Below are 24,325 nucleotides of genomic sequence, written 5' to 3' on the forward strand. Positions count from 1 at the left end.
GAGTGAACTGTATGCCCTGTGAGTGTGCCCTGCTCGTGTGTCTGTGTGCGTTATGCATTCAGAGGGTGTGGGTGGCTTTTACCTGTGCACACGCCTGTGCTGTGCGTGCACCAGTGGTTGAGGGGGAATGGCCAGGTGCATGCACCTGCGTGAGTGTGCACACGAGTCCCAGCCCTGTGCTGGGGCTCGGGGCTCGGAGCGCTCAGCGGAGCGCCTGTCCTGTCCCGGGGCCCCAGCCCGTTCCCAGTTTACAGCTGGTGTAGAAATTCCAACCAGCCAGCGCTGCCTGTGGAGTGCAGTTCCCAGCCAAATTAAAAGTAAATTTGGTTACAACCCACCTACTTCATACCCTGCAAATGCTAGTGCGAGTGTTTTCCAATCAACTAATAATTTATCTCCTGCCAAGAAGCTTCTAAAGTAAGGATCAAAGGCAACGGGATGAAAGGCAGCCCGCTGCTGGAGAGGGAGGTAGGGGCAGGGGCGCAGAGGGAGGGCGCCCCGCTTTGCGGCCCCACGGGGTCGCCTCACCCAAGGTCGGTGCCCAGGAGGCCACATTGGACACTGCCGCAGTGCCGGTGCCTGTGCCTGCGGGAAGCTCCAGAAGGGAGCAGCAGAGCTTTGAGTTAGCTCTGGGGAGAACTTCCCGATTATCAAGCTGGCTGTTCAAGTCCAGAGGCAGTCGTCGGTCCTAGGATTGCATGTGCTGTCATGCTAAGCACACACAGAGGGCATGTTCCCCAAGTCTGCAGCGTCACTCGTCCAGGGGGCTGCACGGTGGGCAGGGCCCAGGACAGAGGTTTGCCAGGCACTGTCGTGGCCTCAAGGAGCTCACAGTGCAGGGGGCCCGGGGGCCAGACGTGGGATGCGTCACAGCGCCGTGGTGGCAGAGGCGGTGGCAGAGGCAGTCCAGGTGCAGACGGAGCCCTGGTGCTGGGCAGAGGGCGTGAAGGGGAGGGGACGCTTTCCACAGGAGGGGGTGTTTGGGATGGAGGTGGGACTCTTGCAGGCAGCAGGCCGGGCATGGCGGTGGCCTGGCTGTGCCTTGGTTTCTGCACCGTGAGACGGGAGTCCCGGGGCACCCGCTCCGCAGGTGGTTGTGAGGGGCAGGGGCGTCTGAGGAAAACGCTTGGAACACAATGCTGGACACTCCGTGTGTGTTAGGCAGGGACGGGTGGCCTGTCACCCTTGTCACCTTCACAAGGACGTCCTGGACTGGGAAGCGCGTGCGCCAGAATAAAAGCATCCCCTGGGGACGCGCGTGCCTGCCAGGCCAGCAGCTGTCACAGGGAGGCTGGAGAGCCAGACCGGGCGTGGCTCCCGAAGGGGCTGGGGCTTCGAGGTCAGGCTCCGGACTTGACGCGAGGGCACCGGCCCTGAGTATCTCACGTTGGAAGATCCCTGAGTCCTCTGCTGGGCCAGCCAGCTGCCTCCCGACGAGCCGTCCATAACTCCCAGGGTCTCCCCGGCCTGGCCCGCCACGGACGCCCCTGCGCCTCCGTGGTGCCCGCCGCCCCTGCTGCCGCCGAGTCGTCGTTATCGTTTACGTGGGGAGCCAGCGGAGATCCCACTTGTGGCGGCGGTGGTCACGATTATTGTAATTTCCGTTGTTGATGATGCTTGTAGCTCCTTCTGAAATGGGGCCTTTGACCCCATGCTAAGGACCTAGACTTGGTTTTCGGGTCCGACGTTACAAATCGGCAGCTCAGGGGCCTATTTACTCCGCAGATGTGTTTTGTTCGTCCCAAACAGTGTCGTTTAAAAAAACAAACAAAAAAAAGAGCTTCCGTTGAACATAGGAATCTTTCCCATAAATATCTGTGTTTCTACGGCCACTTGGAAAACTAGAAGACGCAGCCCCACGCCCACATTCTGGAGGCAGAGCCCCCCCCTCTGTGCCCATGGCCTCGGGCTGGTATTGTTTAGTGCCCGATGGAGCCACCCACTGGGGCACCTCGTGGTGCAGGACACGGTCTGAAATCGAGGCTCTGCCTTAGGGGAGGCAGAGGTGGCAGGCAGAGGTGACGCTCCTGTCCGGGGTGTGGTCTGCAGCCGTCTGCTGCCAGCGGGGTGGCAGTTGAGCCATCATCCAGACGACCCCCTTTCTGCTCACTCGTGTTCGGGCCGGCTGGCCGGAGCCCCCAGGTCCCCGTGTGGGGAGCTCGGGTGACGTGGGGCTGAGGTGGAGGGAGACGCTTACTCTTGGGAGGGACAGTGACAGAGGGCAGTGTGTGTCACAAGGTCAAAGTCCGTGGATCCGTCGACCAGTCTCCTCTGACGCTCTCCTTCTCACCCCTCCCCCAAGGTCGCGAAGCAGGCCCCGAAAGTCTCACCGCCACCGCCGCCACCACTGCCCCTCGCGATCCCAGAGCTCGGAGTCGAGGTCCTCGAGCTGTGAGAACAGGTAACCCCTCGCCCCAGCCGCCACCCGGAGCCCCGTCTCTGTCACCAGTGCTGCCCCCCTGCACCCCGCCGCCTTCGTGGCTGTTGGGGGCCCGCTCCTGCAGGGCTGGCACTTCCCTGGGAAGAGAGGGAAGTCCCTCCCAGACAGAAGGGGCTCGCCGCCTCCGCTTGGGGACCCACAGCAACTGCAGCTCACACGGGTGCCCAGGAGACCGCACTGAGGCGCCACACTCTCCCTGTGTGGCCTTGGGACACGGGCACTGTGGTTGTTCCCACTGTAAACTGAGGCACGGAGCGGTTCAGGAGCTCGCTCCTCACCAAGTGACAGAGCCAGGACCGAGCCAGGGAGTGGACTTTGCACTCCCGCTAAGGGTTGCTTGAAGCACAGAGACGCTAAGCAACCCACGAAAAGCCACACAGCACAGAGTGCCCGTTTCTCCTGAGCTGGGCCCTGTGTGTGCTGACACGTGGGCCGTCCCGGCCGTGCAGGGGAAGCAGGCTTCTCTCGTGGATGGAAGAAGAGGAGGAGGAGCGGGGCTCTGCTCCTGCTCACGTTTGAAATCGCTGGTGGGCCTTGGGGACACCACGGCCCACGTCCCAGTGCCGGGCCGGCGCTGGGTGTCAGAGGCCGCTCCATCTTTTCTGAAATGCTTCTGCCACGTGGCTTTGTGTTCGAGTCACGGCCCTGGTCCCACTGCACCCCAGTTTGATCAGAAGGCCCAGAGCGAGGAGGAGAAATATCTGTCTCGGTCCTGTGCTGGGCCCGGCCCCGAGGCTGAGCCCAAACGAAACAGGAACTTTGTCCAGAACACACAGGTGACCTGGCATTCGTCCGTGAGTGTCAGGGACTGAGTGACGTGGACTAATGTGAGTGACCACTGACGCTTCAGCAAGGACAGCCTGGGCCTCGGGCCCCTCACCCCTTTCCCCGGACAAGGTCTGTGAAGCTGCCCAGTCCGAATGACCTCCATTCTCCGATGGCACCCGATCCAGAGCGGAGCCCCAGCGCCCCAGGGTCCCCCACCACACGCCCACAGTGGGTGCTCTCCAGCACCCCGCGCAGGGACGCCCTCCGCTCCCCCGGGGCGTGCAGTCTCCCTCACCGCGAGGAGCGACGCCCACGCTTGCGGCCACAGGGGTGCCCCCAGCGGGCACTGACCAACTGGTCAGCAACTTGCCGCAGTGAGAAGTCTGCGTGTCGGTGGCGAAGGGGTCGAGCAGGGTCACAGGGACTGGCCGAGCGGGCACAGGGACCTGGGTCTTCGCAGCCCGGCCAGGTCAGCTCCCAGCAGGCGAGCACGCCTGGCCACAGACTCTCAGGGCACCGGGCTGGACCTTCCCCACTGACCCTTTAGGGAGGGGCTCCCATCGCAGACCCTGCCAACTCCCTCCTTGCTGTCACCTCTGCTGGGCCTCCCCAGTGCCCGTTGAGCTGAGGGGCGCTCCAACACTCATGGCAGCAACCTGGGTGCTGCCCCTGGGCCCCGCGCCCGGCCGAGATGATCTGTAGACCCCCAGGCAGAGAGGGACCGACCCCCCCGCCAGAGCAAGAACCAGAGGCCTCGGTCCCCACAGGGCTGGCAGCCTCGGCCCTGACCCTGGTTCTGCCACTTCCAAGCTATGTGACCTCAGGCAGGTCCCTGCAGGTCCAGAGCCTCAGCTTCCTCATCAGTGAAATGGGAAGCAGCACCGCCCTGCCCCCGCCCTGCCCTGCCCTGTCTCCAGGCTGCAGGGTTGCCTGGGACGCACTCTAGGGGGCGTGCGAGTGCCGGGCAAGTCGGCAAGGGCTCCTGGTCGTCTGCTGCGGCTCAGAGCCAAGGGGCCCCTCCAAGTCCTCACGTCCCCTTCAGAGGAGTCGGAGACCCCTCTGGTTTCCACGGCAGGCAGGGCGGCCGGCTCTACGTCTAACCAGCTCTCAGGAGGTGTCTTTGTCGTCTTTGTCAGCTATTTTTTTTCCCGAAAGTTTTGGGCATAGTCAATACGATGCCTGTTTCACAGATGGCGAAGTCCCATACACAAAGACACACGGGATCTGCGTGTACATTTATAGACAAACACGGGGACACACAGATGGCCACGCCCAGACACACAGCCGCAGACCGGCAGAGGCGGGGACACCGCACAGGTGTGCACAGTGCAGGGGACTGGACCCCGCTGGGAGCTCTTCTGCCTTCATGGCCGCCCCCCCCGGCCCCTGAAACGGTGTCGGGGGCGTGAATCGACATGTGTCATCTGAGGCGGCGAGGGAACAAGTGAAGGAGTGAATGAATGAATGGGCAGGCAGGTGGGTGGATGGACAGATGGATACTCTGCAGACCTCAGATCCCACGGGTCCCTCCGCCACCTCTCCGCCACCCTCCCCTCCCTCGACAGACCCTCAGGTGTCTCTCCCCTGGCCCAGGCACCGCGGCCGGTCCCCCGAGGAAGGGCGGAAGTCTCGCCAAAGGCACTCCCGCCGCTGCTCCAAGACCCTGGCAAGGCCAGCCCGAGGCCCGGTCCGGCCACCCGCCCAGCCAGCCCCTGCAGATGCTCAGCCTGCTGTCGGCCAGCGGTGTAGTAAGTACTCCGCACGGCTCCCTGGGCCAGTCTCGGCCCCGACACCTGGTGGGGGGGGGGGGGTGGGGCTGAAGGCACCAGTTCAGGGCAGTGCACAGCACATTTTAATTTGGTTTCGGGCAAGGACCCCACTGGTTTCAGACCTCACTGTTAATTAACCAGATGGTCCTTCGCCAGCCTTTGGTGGCACTCGGCTTGGGGATTGGGGGCGGGGGTGGGTGGGCGGACGAGTGGAAACATCCAGGCTTTTTATCAGGGGGGGTGTCAAAAGTACGTCTTCAGGAATGCCTGTGCAAGGCACTGTAGGAGGTTTCTTGGTGGGGGAGGAAAAGGAGGGGGTCTCCAAGGTCCCAGGGAACCCCAGCTTTTCCACGAAGTCCACATGTTGGATGCCAGCTAGCCGGCAGCGTGGAGGGACAGCCGGGGCCTGATGTCACCTGTGTCAATATGACCTTAAATGTACAGGACCTGTGTCCTCCCGCGGGCGCACAAAGGTCTCAGGGACAGAAAAGCCAAGGCCAAGGTCTGCGTAAAGACTGCAGGGTAAAGCCAAAGCAGACGGACCCCTGGCACGCTCCTAGCGGGGACCTCAGCCAGTGGACGCCACGGCGTTTCCGGGCGAGGACGTGGAGCTGGGTAGGAACTCGGGTCCCCGCGCTGCCACGTCCTAGCCGTGTGGCTTTGGGAAGTCACTTAGCCTCGTGAAACTCAGTTTTCTCATCAGTAAAGTTGAAACAGGACCACTTCCCCATAGGGTTGCTGGTGATAATACAATAAATAAGGTATAGTGTATCATGGCCTTTAGTAGACGCTACAGGGACCGAGAGACAGACGAGGACATTGAACCTCGATGTGGCCTACAGTTGCGACTGCCAGCTGGGAGGGGACCTGTCTCCTCCAGCTTCGAACAAATCCGAAAGTCTCGGAGCGCTTCTCCCTTAAAGTGAAGAAAGGAAGAGCTCAGAGGTGCTCGCCGGGAGGTCAGGGAGGGGCCGGCGCTGACAGGTTGACGCAGCAGTTAGGGCCTGGCGCGCATCCTGAAACTCACGGTGCCCCGTCACGGCATTCTGAGTCGCCAAGTCCAACCTTGCCGAGGTCCCGGCCTCGCTGGAAATAGCCCACGGCTCTCCCCAGGCCCCCCCTTGTAGAAATGCCTGCGGTGCTGAGTGTTCGCCGGTGGGAAATGCCCCCCCCCCCGCAGCCTCCCCGCCCCATGGGTCCTGTGAAGGGTCTCCCCAGGGTGGCAGAGACTTGGAGACGGGGTTCGGGTCTCGGCTTGGCGGCACGACTCCTCTTGTCCCTGGCAGCCTCCGCTCTCCCACCTGGAGAACGGGCCCGCGGGCCCCCGTGTCTCCCAGAGGGACTGTTGCAAAGGCGGAAATGAATGTAAAAGGCAAGGTGAGAGGTGGAAGAATGATGTTTAAGGGGGCGGAAGCCACCTAGTCCCCCTGGTCGAGGTATTTGAGGCAGCCCATTTGGTGGCCCCAAGCGACCCTCATTAAAAAGTGCCATTGGGAGCAACTGGCTCGTGCATTGCACCTGCCCGGGGTGGCTTCCCAACAGGGCAGGGCTCTGAAGATGTTGCCAAAAAAAAAAAGAGAGAGAAAGTGTCCTCCCACACCAGCTAAGCGAGGTACCGGATTGGCTGTTGGTTCTCAAAGCCGTCTGTCCCCAGGGGCCCAGCCCTCATTGGAAGAGCTGAAAGCTCATCCGTACTTAGAAGGCAGAGAGGGCGAGAGCCCGTCTCACTCAAGCCCCGGACTCCAAGAAAAGAAAGTGACTCACAGGAGACCAATGACTCCCGTGGGCCGTGGGCAGGTCGGTCACTGGGAAAAACAAACAAAACGTGGGGTTCTCTGGCCATGCGCTCGAGTCCTGGCTCTGAGCGAGGGATAGCTGCTTAAGCCTTCCTGAGCCGCAGTTGTTTTCCTCCGTTAGAAAGAGATGTGAGGCTAAGATCGTCTCTCTTCAGAAGCCCTGTTTTAGGACAGAAGCAACGGAATGTTGCAAACCGCTGATCCCTCCCGGCTGGCACAGTGGCAGAGCTCGACAAACGTCGGCCGGTGTCCTGATGGCATCCTCGCAACTCTGCCTCCGTCCTTACCCACCGAGGAGCCTGAGCAAGTCACACAGACGTGCTGTGCCTCGGTTTCCCCCAGGTCTGCAAAGTGTGGGCTCTGATGAGACCGGCCTGTCCAGGGGTAGGACTCAACGCAGGGAAACCGTTTAGGCTGCGACAGGCGGGTGGTCCACGCTGTTATGGGTGATGGCGATGATACAGCAGCCACAGTGGAAATAGAAATAACCGTGGCAACAATAGCAGCGGCGATGGTAGCGATCATAACATTGGTGCGGCTCTAGGCGCAGACTAGCGGATGAGTCGGGACTTCAGCCCGGCCCCTGCTTCCCCCGAGATCCTAGAAGCGGCTGCAGCCCCCAGAGCTGGCCCCGCCCCACTCGTGGCTGCCTGACTTCTGGGGACGTAAGGTGCCCCCCCCCAGTCCTGGCCCTCTGAGTCCCCTCCACACCAGAGCCTTTCTCATCCGCTCTCCTGCAAAGGCAGAGACGAAAGAAGGTGGAGGGTGGGACCACAGGTTTCTCTGAGTCCTGGCCCCGCAATGTCCCCGAGCTCACTGTGGAAGAGAACAGCAGAGTCTCCGGCATCGATCGCCCGTTCGGTCATCTGTTCCGACCGACCAGCTATCTGCTGGGCAGCCATAAAGGGCCAGCTCCGAGGCTGGTCCCAGGACCCTGAGATGAGGGGCAGTCTGTGTCTCCTTAGGAGGGAGGCAGGCAGGTGAAAACTGGGTCAGGCGGTAGGCATTGTGAATGCAGAGAGGGCAGAGGGGCCGCGATGGGGTTGAAGGCAAGCCCCAGCAACAGGCGTTAGGACTGGGGCTCGCTTCGGGCAGAGAAGGCAACAGCTAGTGGAGAGGCCGAAGGAGGCAGGAAATGGAGACTGGAGGAGGGATGGAGACGGACGCCCAGGACAAGAGGGGAGTGTCGGGGGACAGCAGGAACCTCGGCAGGAACCTGAGCGTGAAGGGCCTTCTCTGCCACCATGCTTCCCGCCACACTCCCACTGCAGGCATTCCTATGCACGGCTCTTTAAAAAAATCAAGAAGGGTGTATCACATCAAGGGGCACATTTGCATGTATGAATATGCAAATCTGGGGTCTTGTCTCCTTGAAATCCTACTTGGTGAGCTAAAGATAACCTGAAGCCCTCTTGCTGGGCCTGAGCCCAGATCCAAATGGAGGGTCCCAAGGAGGCAATTTAGGGACCCTTCACAGCCCCACTCATGCTCCTCATCTCCACTCAGCCGTCTCTGTTCCAGGCATCAGGGAGACAGGGAGACGCATAAGACCCACCTCCTGAGCTCCAGAGCTCACAGTCTGGTAGTCAGCAGCCGGCTGCACTGCCGTGAGATAAGTGTCGTACTCAGGGCTGAGCCTGAGTCGGCGAGTGCCAGCGCCTCCTCCGCTGTCGGAATATTCAAATATTTGCACAGCAGTTGACAAACAGAGCCTGTCCCCACCCTGCCCCCAGTCAACAAAGCCACCTCTTTTCTCCCCTGGTACCTTCTGGAGCCTTCTCACAGCCGGCACCTGGAGAGAGACCCCTGGCAGCCCTCCAGGGGGCTACCTGTGGAAGGGGCCCACACTCACCCGTTGTGGAGTCGTCTGAATATCCCCCTGATGGTGGTGGGAAGCAGATACAATGTGTAGTAGGTCCACAGAGGAAGGACCAGACGGTGTTGTCTTGGTGTCTGAGAGGGCTTCACAAACAGGAACATTTGAGCTGGGCTTTGAAGGATGGGTAGGAGTTCACCCAGCTGAGAGGGATGGTGACAGAGGGAGGGGGAAATACGGCTGTGTGCCCGGCACTGTCACATACTTCACACAGTTCTCCCCCCTCATTGAGGTAGATGCTGTATTATCACGATTTTTCAGATGGAAAACCCGAGAGTCAGAGAGGTGAAGTGACTTGGGCAGTAGCCCAGTTGGGAGGAAGGGGAGCTGGTGTGAGTCGTGGCTTGTGCCTCGGAAGCTTGGTCTGACAGCCAGAGGACTGACAGCTGCTTGACCGAGGGGGTGGCGACCCAAGGTCCGGCGAAGCCCTTTCCCTGGTGCAGTCGTCAGGGAGGGGGCCCCAAGGGAGGGGGCCCCGGAGGGAGGGAGCCCCGGAGGGAGGGGCTGGTCCAGCCGGAAGCTGGACCAAGCAGAGGAACAGGCCCCGTTTCTGCCCTTTCTGCCTCCAGCCTGGGCCAGCGGTGGCCACAGCTCCCTGCCAACAAAAACCACACACACCCCACAACAAAAATCAAAAAGGGGGGAAAACAGAACTTGGGGTCCTTAAAAGAGGGTCTTGTGAAATCTGTCTGCAGGACGAGGCAGTGGAAGGTAGTGATGAAGACCTGGAGGCGGATCTCAGTACTCTGGAGTTCTCGACCTTGTGTCTGACCTTGTCTCCCCGGGAGGCCCTGGGCAATAGTAATAACTAATGCTTGCTGAGGACCTACTATGTGCCAGGTGCTGGGCTGAATTCCATACCTGTGTCATCTCACTTATTTCCTAAATGGTTCCTCAAAGGAGCTTCCACTAGTGTCCCCTGTTTGCAGTGAGGAAACTACAGCCTAGAAGAGTTAAGTGAGAGGAAGCTATTGAGGGGAGAAAGTAAGATCCAAACCCAGAAAGCCTGACCCGGGGACCAGGTGTACAATTGCATGGCCTCCCCCTGTCATCTCCCCACACTGGGACCCAAGGGACTCCTCATCTGTGCCTCGGGCCAATGATCACACCCACCTCGTCGGGTGGCTGTGGAGACGGACTGAGATGAGGTGAGCATGCATTAAAATACATGCCTAGCGCCTGCCGTGCGCCAGGCAGTGGGTGAGCAGCAGTGAACTAGACAGACGAGGTTCCTGCCCTCGCGTAGCCTCAGTTCCGTGCGAACAGTAGCCCAGCGCTTGGGACCTAACGCCCCGAAAACAACGGTCACTGGGGTGGTGAGTGGTCGTCATGGTGGCTTTATTAAACTGACTCCAGATAAACCCAGACGTGGTGTGTTCGGAGCAGGTCTCCTTCAAACAGTTCAGTCCCACCCAGCATTCCTGGCGAGCATCCGAACGGCCCTAGGAGGAAGGCGGGGTGGCGCTCTGCTCCCCGTTTCATAAACAGGGATGTGGAGGCCGAGGGGCAGTGTGCGTTGGCCCTGGCCTCCAGGCCCCTGGGCCAGCCTCTGGTGAGTCCTGCAGACACCTTCAAGCTCCCCTCGGTGGGAAGACGAACCCGTTCCTTGCAGTTTAGGGAGCACGGGAGCCAGAACGTGGAAGAAGGGCGGCGTGAGACGCGGGGGCTTCTGGGACCGGTGGTTTTGGTTCGTTTGTTCGTTTGTTTTTTAATGGAAAGTAGCATGGCATTGTCAACTTCTACTGTTGCAAAGTCAGGACAGGAAAGATCCCCCATGATTTTCTATCATGAAAGTGACATCTTGCCACCAGAAGACGTAGGACTGGCGTGGCCTCGGGAGAAAGGATGAAGCTCAACATCGAATGCATTTAGCGGGGAAAAGTCCCATCGGGGGCGTCCAGCCCGCGGCCCAGGATGGCTGTGAATGGGGCCCAACACAAAATCGTAAATTTACTTAAAACATGATGAGATTTTTGTAGATTGTGGCTACATGTCACAGTGTATTTAGCGTGTGGCCCAAGACAACTCTACTTCTTCCAGTGTGACCCAGAGACGCCAAAAGGCTGGACACCCCCCCCCCCACAGAACTTGAACTTCTTTCGTTTCAATTCGGGCTGGTGAGACACCGTGTAACTGTGTCCGTGCAGAGATTTTCAAGAACCGGTGGGCTAGGGGCCGGCAGGGGTGGGGGGCTCTGGGGAGATGGAGAAGCTGAAGCCGCCAGTCCCCATCAGCCTCGTGCTGGACGGAGGGTCCCAGGAGGAGGCCAGGCCGGCTCCCTGGGCCCAAGGTCAAGTGCAGACCCCTGGGGCGGCTCCGGCCCCGAAGGACTTTGTCCTCTTCCCACAATCCCCTGCAAGTCTCCCTGTCTTTCCTCGTCCCCGGCTCCCCTCAGGTGCACTTCCAACAGGCCAATGAATCCCTTTTCCTGCCGTCTTCCTAATTAGTTTGCAAAGGAAGATGAACAACAGCAAGCGAAATAAACTTAATGTCTCTGTGACACACAAGGATTTTTTAACGGAAATAACCAGAGCCCTCTAGCTAAGCGCTCCGCCACGCAGCTCCGTGCTCACAGGAGAATCTCCAGTCCCCCATCTGGCAGGGAGGGGAAAAAAAAAGTTACAGCCGCCTCTCTCCATGGGGCCATCGGAAGCGCAGTAAATGCACTTGTTCAGTTTAATTGGAATTCTCTTCTTGATTGTATTTTTGTAACCTATTAGGCCGTGCTGCCTCTTGATCTCCGAATTCAGCTGAAATTAAATTTTAAAGTGTAAGTGAGAGGTTGTCTTCCCCCCTCCCCGGCCCCCGTTCTTGATTAAATAATGATTTGAGACAAAAACAATAAATAACGGAGCTGGCTTCCCTGGAGGGCTGAGAGAGACTCCCAGCGAAACGCCAGGAGCCGGAGTTCGTGGTGGGGGGGGTTTAATTACTTATTAGAAAAACTCAAGTGTTAACACCGAGTATATTAAGGAACAAGGAGATGAGGCAAGTTTATGAGTGCAAAAGGGAAAAAAATGGGAGGGAGATAGAGGAATAAAGGGAAAATACGTGCTTGCTTTTCCCCAGTGGCCAAGCGTTTCTGAAATGCAGTCTACCCTTAAAAACACCCTGTGAGGTTGGCAATCCTGAGCTGGTAGGGAGAGCCGGTAACAGCCCCGGGACCTGGGTGTGGCTCAGTGGCTCTGGTCTCCTGGTCCCTCTCACCAGCAGAGGCCGACAGGGATCGGAAGGGCTGAGACGGGGACGGTGGAGCCGTTGGTCCTCTGCGGTTCGGAAGGGGGAGGCGAATCGCACAGGTGCGCTGTGTCTGTTACTCTTGGCGCGACTGAGGTAACAGCAAACACCCAGGACAGAGGGTCACAGGCTTCGACGTCTCAGGGGCCAAACAGCGAAAAGAGACAAGCAGCAGGGCCCTCGTGGGGCTCGGGGCCAGGGGAGCTCGGGCCCCGTCCAGAGGGGCAGCTGGCATCACTGTCCAGCTGACCGCTGACTGCCAAGCAGGGACACCGACCCCGTGTTGCAAGATCTTATTTTTTCGACGCAAACCCCAACGGGGTTGTGACGGGGAGCCACCCCGTGCTACAGTGTTGGCAGTTGATTCAGATCGATGGCCGAGCACACCTAGCGGGCTGAAGAAAGCATAGGTGGAACAAAGCATGGCCCAGGGCGATGTGGCGGGTTGAGGCTGACTCTGCCGGCTCCCTCCCTTTGCCTTCCTAGGACAAGACAAACTCTGGGGCTGGTTCTGCGCTGGCGGCAGCGTCCCCTGCCACCCTCTGTGGCGCTGGCTTGGTAACACACCCTCTACTGGGCCTTCCCTCCCTCATCTCATTGCCCCACTCCCCTACAGGTGTGCCCTCTGGAATCAACTGCTAGCACTCAAATTTCTCAAATTGAGAAATCCCTGTCTGAGTTTCTGGAAGAACCCACAGTAAGGCCAGTGCTATTTCCCTGGGTGATTGAGCAGATCTTACAGGGGCTGAATTTTCATGCCAAGACCCAAAGGCAGGCCTCTGTGAAGACATGAACGGAAGGTCAAGGCTGAGATGGAGGAAGGGTCGGAGTGGGGGTGGAGGAGAGAGCCGTGGTGGAGAGAGCTGTGGTGGGAGGCTTCCCGGTCTTCGGTGGGGGCCCCGGGTCCCACGAGGGCACTGTTTCTGGGCCACAGTGGGTCCAGGTAACTCCCAGCGGGTGTCCTGGGCACCGTTTTGCAGCCACGCTGGGACTGAAGGGGCAGAGAGTAGTTACATGCCTAGGAGAGAAATTCCCAGGGGGTGAGGAGGAGCTCTTCCAGGTGGATTTTGAGAGGCCTGTTATCTAAACGAGGAGACGTGGGGGAGCAGGCGGGTGCTGTCCTGTGGAGTCAGTGTCGAGCGGGCCACTGTGGGCATCTTCCGTGCCGGAGTGGGCGTCTGGGTAGCTAGGGTCGCCCCGAGGTGGGAGGGCAGGGGACAGAGACAGAGGCCTCTGTGGTCTGCCTGTCATGATGTCCGTGACTTGAAGGTCTCCTGTGAGTCATCACGCTGTCACCCTCCCAGCCCCCAATACGCGCACACACACACACACACACACACACACACACACGTTCCGTCTCTGGCTCCCTTCAGTGTCTTTCCTCCTCTCTGTGTGGGGTGGATAGAAGGCTCCAGAGAAAGTGCAGTCTGGGGCTAAGAGGCCATTAAACTATCCAGACATCTCTAATGAGTTTATTAAAATGTTCCTGTCCCCCGGAAATAGAGACAGAGCCCATCAAGACATGCAAAGACAAAGCCAAATAGGTGTCAGCTGAAAGAAGCAGGGATGAATGTCTGCAGGGCACCCCCTCCCCTCCCCCACCTCCTCCCTCCCCCTCCCTCCCTCTCCCCCACCCCATCCCACCCCCACCGCAGATAGAGCGAGAAGAACTGTGTGTTCGGTATCTGCTAGGGATGTTACATTCTGCTGCTGTGCCCTGTGCCCTGTGCCTTGGAGTTAAACCCCGCCCCCCCATCCTCCACTCACCAGGCCAGTTGTGCATACTTACGTGGGGATGCTTCAGCCCAGAGAAAGGTATATTTTTTTCTAGTGTGTCTAGCCAGAGAGGGGCGCCTTCCTAAAATTTCTACCCAGTCACCGTGTGGGGCCCACAGCCCTGCTGTGTGCCAACCGCCAGACCAGGTCCTGTTTCCCTCTCCCTGCCCCTGACCTTCAGAACAGCGGAGGGCGGAGAAGGAAGCAAGGAGACCTGCACAGCTCATCCCGCCTGGAGGGCGTCTCCCCTTAACTGCAGCGCCGGTTCGTTCGCTGCTGAGAATCTGGAGGTCGAGGCCCTCCTGGGTCTGGGGTGGCCAGGACCAAGAGCAGGGAGCACTCCTTCTCCCTGCCACAGGCCTGGGCCTGAGACGTGGTCCTGGAGGCCGTCCCGAGCTCACATACCTGGCCCTCCCTGGGACTCAACCCCAACCGTCAAGCAAGGGTCCACCCAGTGTCCTAGAGCTGTTTTGAGTGTGATGGAAGCCAGTCACTCCTTATACATCCATCGGCTTCCCAAAGCTGGCGCCCACTCAACTTGGACCCCGCCAGGGCCCGATCACCGAGCCAATAAATTGAGTTAGGATGGGCCCAACCACCCAAGCTCAGGCTTCCCGGGGCCTGTGGGGCAGCTGTGCTCACTTAGCAAGATTTACTGAGCCCCTGCTCTGTGCCAGGCACAGTGGGTACTGGGGTGCAACCCAGAAGCAGCCGTGTCTGGGCCCTGCCTTCAGCACGCCCCCGCCCAGGTGGAGAGCCAGGCGGTGGACAGCATATGGCACAGAGATGCCGCTCTCTTTTGAATGAGTGGATGAAGGAAAGGTTGAATGAATGAATGAGTGAATGAATGAATGAATGCATGAAAGAAATAGAGAGTTTTGTGCTCTTCTGGCCTGGGGACCAAGGGAGACGTTCTAGAGGAGAATGAATGCATTTAGTCACGTGAAGTGAGACACAAGGGGGGACTCTTCCAGGCAGAGGAAATGGCACGTGCCAATGGCCTGTGGTTGAAAAAGTGAGATGCGGTGGCAGAGCCGAGAAAACCCTCTCTAACCAGTCAGCTTAAAGTTGTGGGGGGCCAGGGCGGGGTGCGAGGAACAGGTGAGGCTGTGTGAAGTACACAGGGTGCGGCTGTAAAGGACATTGTCATCCGGGTCAAAGGATTCAGATTCATCCCAAGAAACGGGCCTTTCAAACAGGCAGGAGAGGCTGGTGTGTTCAGGCGCCGGGGCCGCCCAGTGCGCTCGCGCCAGGAGTGCTTGTGCCTCCTCCCTTTCCTGGCGAGGGTGGGAGAGCGCGATGCCACGCAGAAGTCTCAGTTCTGAACACACGAGTTACGTGTGGATATCGGTTGTGGTCCGGCAGGGACACAGATGGCCCCGTGAGCTCAGGGTGTGGGTTGAGAAGGTGGGAAAGTCCCCTTCTCCATCCACCAGCCCTGAGTGGCCTCCCACCGGTGAAGTCTTTGTGCATGGGGACCCATGATGCACCGGGGCCAGTCATTTGAACTTAGTAGTTGAGGCAGGGAACAGGGGCAGGGGGAGACAGAGGCCCAGCCTGGATGCCCCCAGGGAGCACGTTTCTGGGAGATACGGGAAACCATTGTTCTCAGGGTCCCTGCACTTGAGCCGGGGTCCCTCCGTGGACGGCCTCCTGACTCACTTGTGACGTCCTGGCCACCGAACCCTCACCATCTCTGAGGCGGAGATGCTCTGAGCCCATCCCTGGCCCGAGCCCCAGCCTGAGAGCTCGGGTGCCAGCGTCTAGCTGCCTGGCATGGGGCTCCCTTCCTCTTGACAGAGGTGGTCCCTTCTCCCAAAGTAAAGCTGGCCAGGACCCCAAGCAGGGCAAGCAGCAGCTGCACTGGGTAGAACTTGGCAGAGCGGGACCGTCCCCTTGTCTGTGTGCAAAGCCTCCCGGGAGGACCCACAAGAGAGCCCTGCCTCCCCAGTCCAGGAGGTGACATCCTGAGCTGCCCGGGTTTTCGCTGTTATCCTCCCAGTTCCCATGTCCAGGTCTCTTGCCTTCAGGACCACCTGCTGAGAAGGCAGAAATGCCACAACCCCTCCCTCCTTCAGGCCCACAGCGCGTGAGATGAAGTGGGGAGCAGGCAGGCTCTCTATGGTGAGGCCTACTCCAGCCTTTGGGGGGGCCCGGGCAAGCGTCTGAAGGAAGCCCACACACTGTGTCTGAATGTGCAGTGTCCATCGAGCCAGCAAACTGAAATGAAACTTGTTCTCCTGTCTTGGCAAGCGTCCCTTCCAAGTTATCTGAAAGCCCCAGCCCCTTCCAAGAGCCAGGCCACAGCGTGGCAGCTCCCAGGACTCGGCCCCTCCCCTTCCTCCCCACCTTTCACACCAACCAGCACCAACATGCGGGGGGGACACCTAGGCCTGAACATCCAGGTTGCATCCAGGAGTGTGCGTCTAGAAGCACGATCTACTCCTGGGGGAGCAGGGCCAGGGATGAGCCTGTGCAGACCCTGGTGGGGCTCAGGGGGCATTTAAACAGCATCCTGGGATCTCAGGCACCAGAGAGCAGTCTCAGGGAGGTGGTCTTGGGGTCGTGCCCACTCGGACCCACAGGTTTCTTGCCCCATGGGGATGGCTGTCGTTGGAGGGGGCCCAGAGCCAGAGCCCCTCCTGCCACAGCCAGGTACGCGTGGCACTGTTGGCCGGGGGTGGAAAACCGCACCCGGTGGTGTCCCGGCCGTGAGACTCGTTGGAATGTTTAAACAAAACCACGTGCTGTGCTTCTGCACACACCATGGTCCTCCCAAGGGCGGGCCCTCCATCACCTCCCGTGCTCCTTTACCTGTCCCAGGTCAGCCCCAAGCAGGATTCTGGGAGCCCCTCCTCACTCCCAGTCACCCCGAAGCCAACTGTCCAAGTCCCTCCCAAAGCCTTCTGTGGCAAGCACACCCTCCCCGGGTCGCCTTGATCTTGACACCTAGACAGATGCAACCTCTAGCCCCCACTTGCACTTTCAGCGAGGGTTTCTTGATCCACCTTGGGCACAGAGGGGCTGGCACGAGGTTAGTGTCGATGGCCGGAGGTCCCCTCCCTGAGGAAACCAAACGGAACCGAGGCCTCCCCTGTCCAGGACACCGCAGGACCCAAACGCACAGTGCAGGGCCCCGTGTGAGGATGTGCAGAAAAGGTGTGTGTTTTTTCTTGTCATTTGCGACTCTAATGATGGACTCACGTTGCCCGCTCTTCCCTTTCTCTTACACCTTACCTACCTACTAAAGGAGGAGTTCTTGCTTGGTAAGTGGATGAAATCCGCAAAGACATGAGAGAATTTATTAGAAGCCACTCGAGAGCCTTAGCTGCCTTCTCCAGGGGGAGAGGACACACTCCGTCTCCGTAGTGAGCTTTTTGTTTCTTTGTTTTCAGCCAGACTATTTGACTGCCATTTTTTGTCCCCGCCCCCATTTCTTTTCCCCTTTAATTGACAGCTACTAAAATGTCATTTTGTGGCCTTGACATTATATATATATATATTTTTTAAAAAACTCATCTTTATTTCATTTCTTTTCCCCATGTGATATTTGTGTAGGGTTCTATCCAGGCAACTTCTTATTTAAAAAAAAAATCCAATTCACTGAGAATTTGGTTGAAGTTTAAAATTTTGGCTTTATATCTTTTTTTTTTAAGTTTCAAGATATATTTTTTTCAGGCCCATAGCTCCATTTCTTTTTCCCCTTCCCCTTCCTTTATTTTTATTATTGTTTTAGGTTAAGGGTGTTTACACCCCCTCCCCCCTTCTATTAAGTTGCCTCTTTGGTTTGAGTTAATTCATTAGAAATTAAATTTTGTATAATTTCCTTTTTCTTTTGTTTAATCTGGATCGCATGCTTTTTCTCTGCATGATACCTAAAATCTTCCCGTTATCCTAGCAGGGGGTAAAGAAAAATCTCCTTTCTGTGGTACTCTCTCAGGAATTTGTGCTTTTGTTTTTTGGCGTCTCTCCTCTCCTCTCCTCTCTCTCTCTTTCCTTTCGTTACAGTGCATCATGATGGTAAACATTTCTAGGTTATTTAGACTCAGCCCACAGGCCTGGCGCTCAGCAGCGTCCAACGGGTGTTTTTGCTTTCAGATCACTGGGTCGGGGTCTGCTGCTGACCTCTTTACCAAAACAGCCAGCCCGCTCGCCACCTCCCGAGGACGCTCCCAGGAGTACGACTCAGGCAACGACACCTCCTCGCCACCCTCCACGCAGATCAGCTCGACCAGGTCTCGGGGTCAGGAGAAGGGGAGCCCCAGCGGGGAACTCAGCAAGAGCCGGGACCTCCACAGCGGCAACACCTCTGATTCAGGGAACTCCTTCACCACCTCCTCGCCCCAGAACAAGGGGACCACTTTGGAGAGTCTCTCCCCCACCAGCAGGGGCAGAGAGCCAAGGTCAGTACACCGGGGCAGGAAGAGGGGGTCCCACCATAGCTCCACTGTCTCCGTCTCTCCCCTTGCCTTGCACCATCCACCGGGCTCTGACCCAGGAGTCTTTTATTTGCAAGAGGGAGAAAACTCAACTCCAATTGGCATGTTTTTGAAAAACCCAAGGATATTCAGCTTCAGGTACAGCTGGATCCAGGGGATCAAAAAATATATCCTTGGGAATCTGTCTTTCCTGTTACATCTCTCAGCTCTGCTTCCTTTTTTCTTCGCAGACCCTCCCAAAGCATTGGCAAACGTGCTGCCCTGATAACATTCTGTTAGTGCAGCCAGCCAACGGAAGGAAAACGCCTTGTTCTCCCAAATTTCAGCCAACTATGAGGGCAGGCGCTCATTGGTTCAGCTTGGCCCTACGTGGGCCATTTGCCCACCCTGGACCAATCACTTTGGCCCAGGGGATGCTGTGTTCTTGGTTAGCATTTGCCCCCTGCCACCATAAGGGCTAATGAGTAGAGTCTTCCCACATCCACTAAAATGGAGGGAGGGCTGGTTCTCTGGAGGAAAAGCCAGGGTAGGGATATCAGGAGGAGGGGTGGAGGCTGGGCCAGAAAAAACACAAACAAACAGATGTTATCTTCACCAATAATCTCAGGGGAAGGTCTAACATTGAATTCATTTAAAGTGACTGCCATTGAAACACATACCACAGTATTTATCCCAATGCATTGAAAATCTGTGTCCATTCAAAAACCCGCAGTGGATGTTTTTGTAGCGGCTTTATTCATAATTGCCAAAACTTGGAAGCAACCGAGATGCCCTTCAGTAGGTGAATGGGTAAATAATCTGTGGCCTATCCAGACAATGAAATATTATTCAGAGCTCAAATGAGATGGGCTATTAAGTCATGAAAAGACATGGAGGGCCTTAAAACCATTTTACAACATGAAAGGGGCCCGTCTGGAAAGGCTACCCACCGTGTGGTTCCAACTCGAGGACATTCTGGAAAAGGCGGTGTTTTGGAGGCAGGAACGGACCAGGGCTTGCGGGGGCTGTGCCGGGAGGGAGGGGCGAGGGGGCGGAGCAGAGGGTTTGGGGCAGCGAAATGGCCCTATGTGAGACCGTGATGGTGGGCACGTGTGCATGCACACGTGTGAAAACCCATTCGGCGGACACCACCGAGAGTGAGCCCGCATGTAAACTGCGGACTTGGGCTGACACTGGCGTGTCCACGTGGGTCCATTAGTTGTAACAAGTGTGCCATTCCGGCGGGGGAGTCGGGAGGGGGGCTGCCGCGCGTGTGGGAGGTTGTGTGTGGGTGTGGGTGTGGGTGTGGGTGTGGGTGTCCGTCCCATGGGATGGTGTCAGGCCGAGGGAGATCAGGCTGTCGCAGAACAGGGAGACGTCTCAACTTTTTGCCCGTTGAACACACTTGCTGGACGCAGTTTCCCCGCAGAAAATGCCTCCACGCAGCCACGTACGAGACAGTTGTGATTCTGCTGTTTCATCACCTCCGTACTCTGTCACTCAAGAAACCACAACAAAATGCTAATCGCCGAGGATGCTGTCACAATATCAGCTACCGCACTTGGCTGAGCACTTGCTCTGCGCCATTCGTTCAGTGGCTTGGTGCTCAGCCTCGGCGGTGACACCGTCTTCAAGGACAGAGCGCCCTTTGTCCCCGGCACAGAGCCACCTCAGTCCCAGACCAACCGCTTGGCGCCCACACGTAGACCCGGCCTGGGGTGCGCCTGCTCAGGACACCCCGGGCCTCGGCTCCCACTCAAGCCTGGCCGGGGGCCGGGGCCGGGCCAGAGCGAACGTCACTGTCTCTGAGAACGGGCAGTGATGTCCCCAGACAGGAGAGCAGGGCCGCGTGCCTGCTGGTGTACTGCTGTCGTGCGAGAGAAACTGAGGCTAGCCGCAGCAGCAGCAATAGCGGCAGCTAATGTTTACGGAGCCCGAGACTCCACGCTAGGTACAGGCCAGGTGCTTTCCCTGAACTGTCTTCCTCATCTCCTCGCCAAACCTTTAGGGGACAGGTGCTGTCATAACCCCATTTTAGCCGACGGGGAAACTGAGGCCTGGAGTGGTTGAGAAACCGTTCACGAGGGCCAACCCCCGGCTTCAAGCACAGATCTGCCCCCAGAGCTGGAGCTCAAGCCCGAGGGGCCCCTCGAGGTCACCCGTGTCACTCGCTCTCCGGGGACAGCCGGACTGAGTGACTGAGCCCCAGCCTCTCACTCTGAAATAGAACCGATCTTTAAGTCCACGTCGCCTTTGTCGTGTCAGCTGGGAGCCGAGGGCTGAGTGGAAGAGGTGTCAGCCCGGAATCAGGGAACCGTAGTGAGTTGGGGGGGTGGGGGGCCGTGCTGGCGAGGCGCCAAGGCCATGGGCCCCGGCACTGGACAGATCTGGGCTTGGGCGTCTGGGCAGCCTTGGGCGAACGGCCTGCCCTCCTGAGCCCTCTGTGCACACTGGGGTGGTGAGTAGGTGGGCCAGCCCCCTGAGGCCGGCGGGGGCCAGGGAGATGATGCCTCTGAAGGGAGATGATGCGAGCGTCCAGGACACTCGGAGTCACAAAGTGTTTACTCCGTTCACTGACAACCTAGGACACGTGTGACATGTGTCAGGCTTTGTCCTCGGCGCTGGGTGGGACACAGGGTCCAGAGGGACGGGAGTCCTGCGCCCAAGGAGCTCGGTGTCAGCGGGAGGAAGGAACAATGATGAGACCAAGGGCAGTCCCTGGGCTGAGGGAGGCCTGCGGGCGGGGCCTGGGGCGGCACACTGGAGGCCCCCCAGCCAGACCTCAGGGGGTCAGGGGGGGCTCCCCTGGAAAGGTGAGGTCGAACTAGCGCCTGAACTGCAGCGAGGAGTTTTCGGGTCACGAGGGGAGGGAAGAGGGTTCCCGGCAGGGGGAACGTTCTGAGGCCTGCACACAAGGGAGGGGACAAGCACACCCCAGGAGGGACCGATACTGGGTCCAGAGTCCAGAGCAGGGCGTGCGGAGAGCTGAGCCTGGACGGTTGCACAGAGGCCAGGTCGCGATGAACCCTGAAACCATACTAACATGATTTGCACTTGACCCCTGGCCCAGTGCAAATGAGCACGTCCTGTCTGAGAACACAGCAGGGGCCGGGCATGGCTCCAGGCACCACGAAAATGTGGGTGCGCGTTATATACGGCAAAATGCGGTAAATCTCCCAGCACGCGATTTGATCGTCTGTCCCATCATGCCCCTGCCCCATGACCCAAAATACCCCCTACCCAGGGGATGTGTCCGACTGTCTCCATCACCGGAGGCCTAGGAGCCCCTTCCAGAGGTAGGATGCAAAGGGTGGGGAGAGGGCTCCGGGAGCCCCGCAGCCTGGGCAGAGGTAGGGCGGTGAGCAGCAGGGGCGGGCCGGCACTAACAAACGTTCTCCCTCCGCAGAGGACCGCAGTCGCCGTGCCTGGGCTGCGCCGAGGTGAAGAAGTCCGGTGGGGTCCCCTCCCCAGCCCGGAGCTCCCCCATGAGAGGGTGCTCCCGCAGCTCCTCCTATGCCAGCACCCGCTCCTCCAGCCACTCCTCTCGGTCCCCCAACCCCAGGGCCTCCCCCAGGTACACACGGAGCCGATCCACCTCCTCTGGGAAAAGGTGAGTGCGGTGTGGACCTTGGCTCTGCAGCATTTCCTCCTTGGGGAGCTGACGAGGTGACCAGAGATGGCCTGGGACCCACGGGGGAGGGTAGTCAGACAGACTGGAGCTTGGATGCCCCTTTACTCAGTACTAGCTGGTGGCCTTGGGCCTCCATTCATCTCCCTGGGCCTCGGTTTCCTCATCTGCAAAATGAAAACAATAGCAATACTCACCCTGAAGGATTGTTCTGAGAACTACAAGGTGTGGAGAGCAATACTCGGAATATAATGAATATTAGTTACTATCGTTGCTATTGGCATAGGCATGAGCTCCACAGGCTCTGTGTGTCAGTTAGTTCTGCTGCATAAAAAAATTACCTCCAAACTTAGCATCCTTAAACAAGTGTTTATTTAATGTCTGATGCTGTGGGTCAGCAATTCGGGCTTGGGCTCAGCTAAGTGGTTCTTCAGTCTCTCTGGGGCTCATGCAGGTGTCTTCCATCCGCTGGCGGGCTGCCTGGGGGCCTCTTTGCCCCTTGCGGTGTCTCACCCTCCAGCAGGCTTGTCCTGGCTCCTTCACATGGAGATGACAAGCTTCTGGGGTGGGGAGGGGTTGTGCAGGGAGGGACAGAGAGGGAGGGAGACGGCAGCACTGGGCAGGGCCATTGAGGCCTAGGCTCGGAGTGGGTGTGACACCCCTTCTGCCATTCTGTAGCCAGAGCAAGTCACAGAGACCAATCTGGATGCAAGGGGTGCCCCTCTTAGTGGGAGGGGCTGCAAAGTCACAGCTCAAGGGGTGTGGGTACAGGAGGAAGAAGACTGGTCCCTGTTTTTGCATTCTGCCCCTCAGTTACAGTAGCGGTTGGTGTTTGTGACTGATTTTCTCGTATCGGATAATAAGGCAGCAGACACGAGATCTCGGGAACTGGAGGATTCCACCCAGTCTAACCAACCCGTGGCTTCGGGGCGTCCAGCTTTCCTCCGCAAACAGGAATTCCCAGGAGCAGCCCTGCGCTCCCTTTTCTGCAACCATAGAATCAAAACAAACAAATGAAACAGTTGCTTAGCTGGTTACTTCAAGACCAGTTCATTCACAACAAGGAGACCAGGCAGCTGATAGAAATATTCAGTATGACCGAGTGACGTACATAGGACAAATCAGACTAAGAGGAGGACTAAGGAGAGAAATAAGATGAAGTCACGAGAAAGGTTAAGTCCTAAAGGCACTCCTACTTTGTAGAGTTGCGTGGGGGCGGGCTGCAGCTACCACCCTGAGCTCCCGGACAGAAAAAGCAAAAAAGGGCATCACTCCACCAATTGTGACATCAGTAACAAAAAAGACAGTAACTGCGCCAGTTGCTGAGCAGAGCAGTTCCTGTGATGTGTCAGTGCGTGAAAACTGGCTCCCACAGCTCCACAGAAAGAGGGCGCTGTGCGGCGGGGTGGACAGAAATGCCCGGCGTCCTTTGAAAGGGTCCAGAAGTGTGTTTCACCTTGAGTCTTTCTTACGGATCTTTCAACGAACAGCCAAAGAGCTAGTGGTCAGGAGCACATGCTCCAGGGGCCACGGTGCTGGGGCCCGGAGCCTGGAGAAGCTCATCCTCACCCGCACTCCTCACATCACCCTGTGTGGAGGCTTAGAGCCCAGGGGCTGTGTTTAAGGGGCCTGGTGGTCAGGATGCCAAAGATAGCAGGGAGCACCTAACAAACAGCTAGGGGAAGGCAAGCCATAGCAAACCTTTTCACATCAAAAAGAATTGAGGGGGGAAACAGTTTCTTTTTCTTTTTCTTGAGGAAAAGCTACAAAAGCAGAGCGTGAGAGAGTCTTCCTACCTCCCCGTGCCCATAGCAGACACCGCTGATGTGTCACCGTGCTCTTCCCCCTGAACGCACTCAGCCGTGCAGTCCCTCTCAGCTCACGGTCACCGCCGGAGACCGCTCCCAGCACGCATAAGATGAACGTTATTTGACAGCCTGACTTTAGGGCGATGAGAAAGAAGGGCAGATGCTCCTGGGAAAGTGGCAGAGGAACTCTAAAAGGGGGAGGAGGCGTTATCAGAGTGGGAAGAGGACTGAAGGACCATAATAATACAGCATTTGGATGTGCAACAATGTAGCCTAACAGGAGTCAAGAGCACTTGGTGGCCAAACAGGCCTGGGTTCAAGTCCCTTCCAAGGTGAGTGACCTTGAGCAAATTATATCACCTCTCTGTGCCTCTGTTTCCCCATACAACATACAGCAGGGTTGACAGTAGCACCTAACCCAAGGATGTGCTGAGGAGTAAATGAGATAACACACCCAACGCGTTAGTTCAACGTCCGGCACCGAGTGGAAGATATGATAACAGAGATACAGCATAGCTAATATTTCCTGTGTGCTGGCTCTGTGTCAATATGATAAGTGATTTACCCTAATTTACTCCTCTAATCTACAATTCTACAGGGTAAGTGCTATTATTACCCCCATTTTGCAGATGAGGCTCAGAGAAGAGAGGCCACCTGCCCAAGGTCACTCAGCTAATAAATAAGTGGCCAGGTAACTACGAACTCAATGAGAGGAAGTTGTCCGAATTATTATTATTAACCACCAGAAAGGGAGGGGACTTCGCTCCCCAGTAAGGGCCTGCTTCCTCTGCCTGGCCTCCAGAAGGGGA

The 24,325-nt window shown here is 57.9% G+C and overlaps 1 protein-coding gene across 1 annotated transcript in view; it reads left to right on the forward strand.

Moving 5' to 3' along the window:
- SRRM4 (serine/arginine repetitive matrix 4) overlaps positions 1-24,325 on the forward strand; it is a 138,099-nt gene that overhangs the window by 104,922 nt on the left and 8,852 nt on the right. Inside the window, 5 exon segments of the mRNA XM_028527735.2 lie at positions 2,303-2,401; positions 4,802-4,879; positions 4,881-4,956; positions 17,761-18,065; positions 21,487-21,690. Coding sequence (XP_028383536.1) covers positions 2,303-2,401; positions 4,802-4,879; positions 4,881-4,956; positions 17,761-18,065; positions 21,487-21,690 — 762 coding nt within the window.

Source organism: Phyllostomus discolor, chromosome 13, assembly GCF_004126475.2.
Source record: "Phyllostomus discolor isolate MPI-MPIP mPhyDis1 chromosome 13, mPhyDis1.pri.v3, whole genome shotgun sequence".
NCBI classification, from domain to species: Eukaryota; Metazoa; Chordata; class Mammalia; order Chiroptera; family Phyllostomidae; genus Phyllostomus; species Phyllostomus discolor.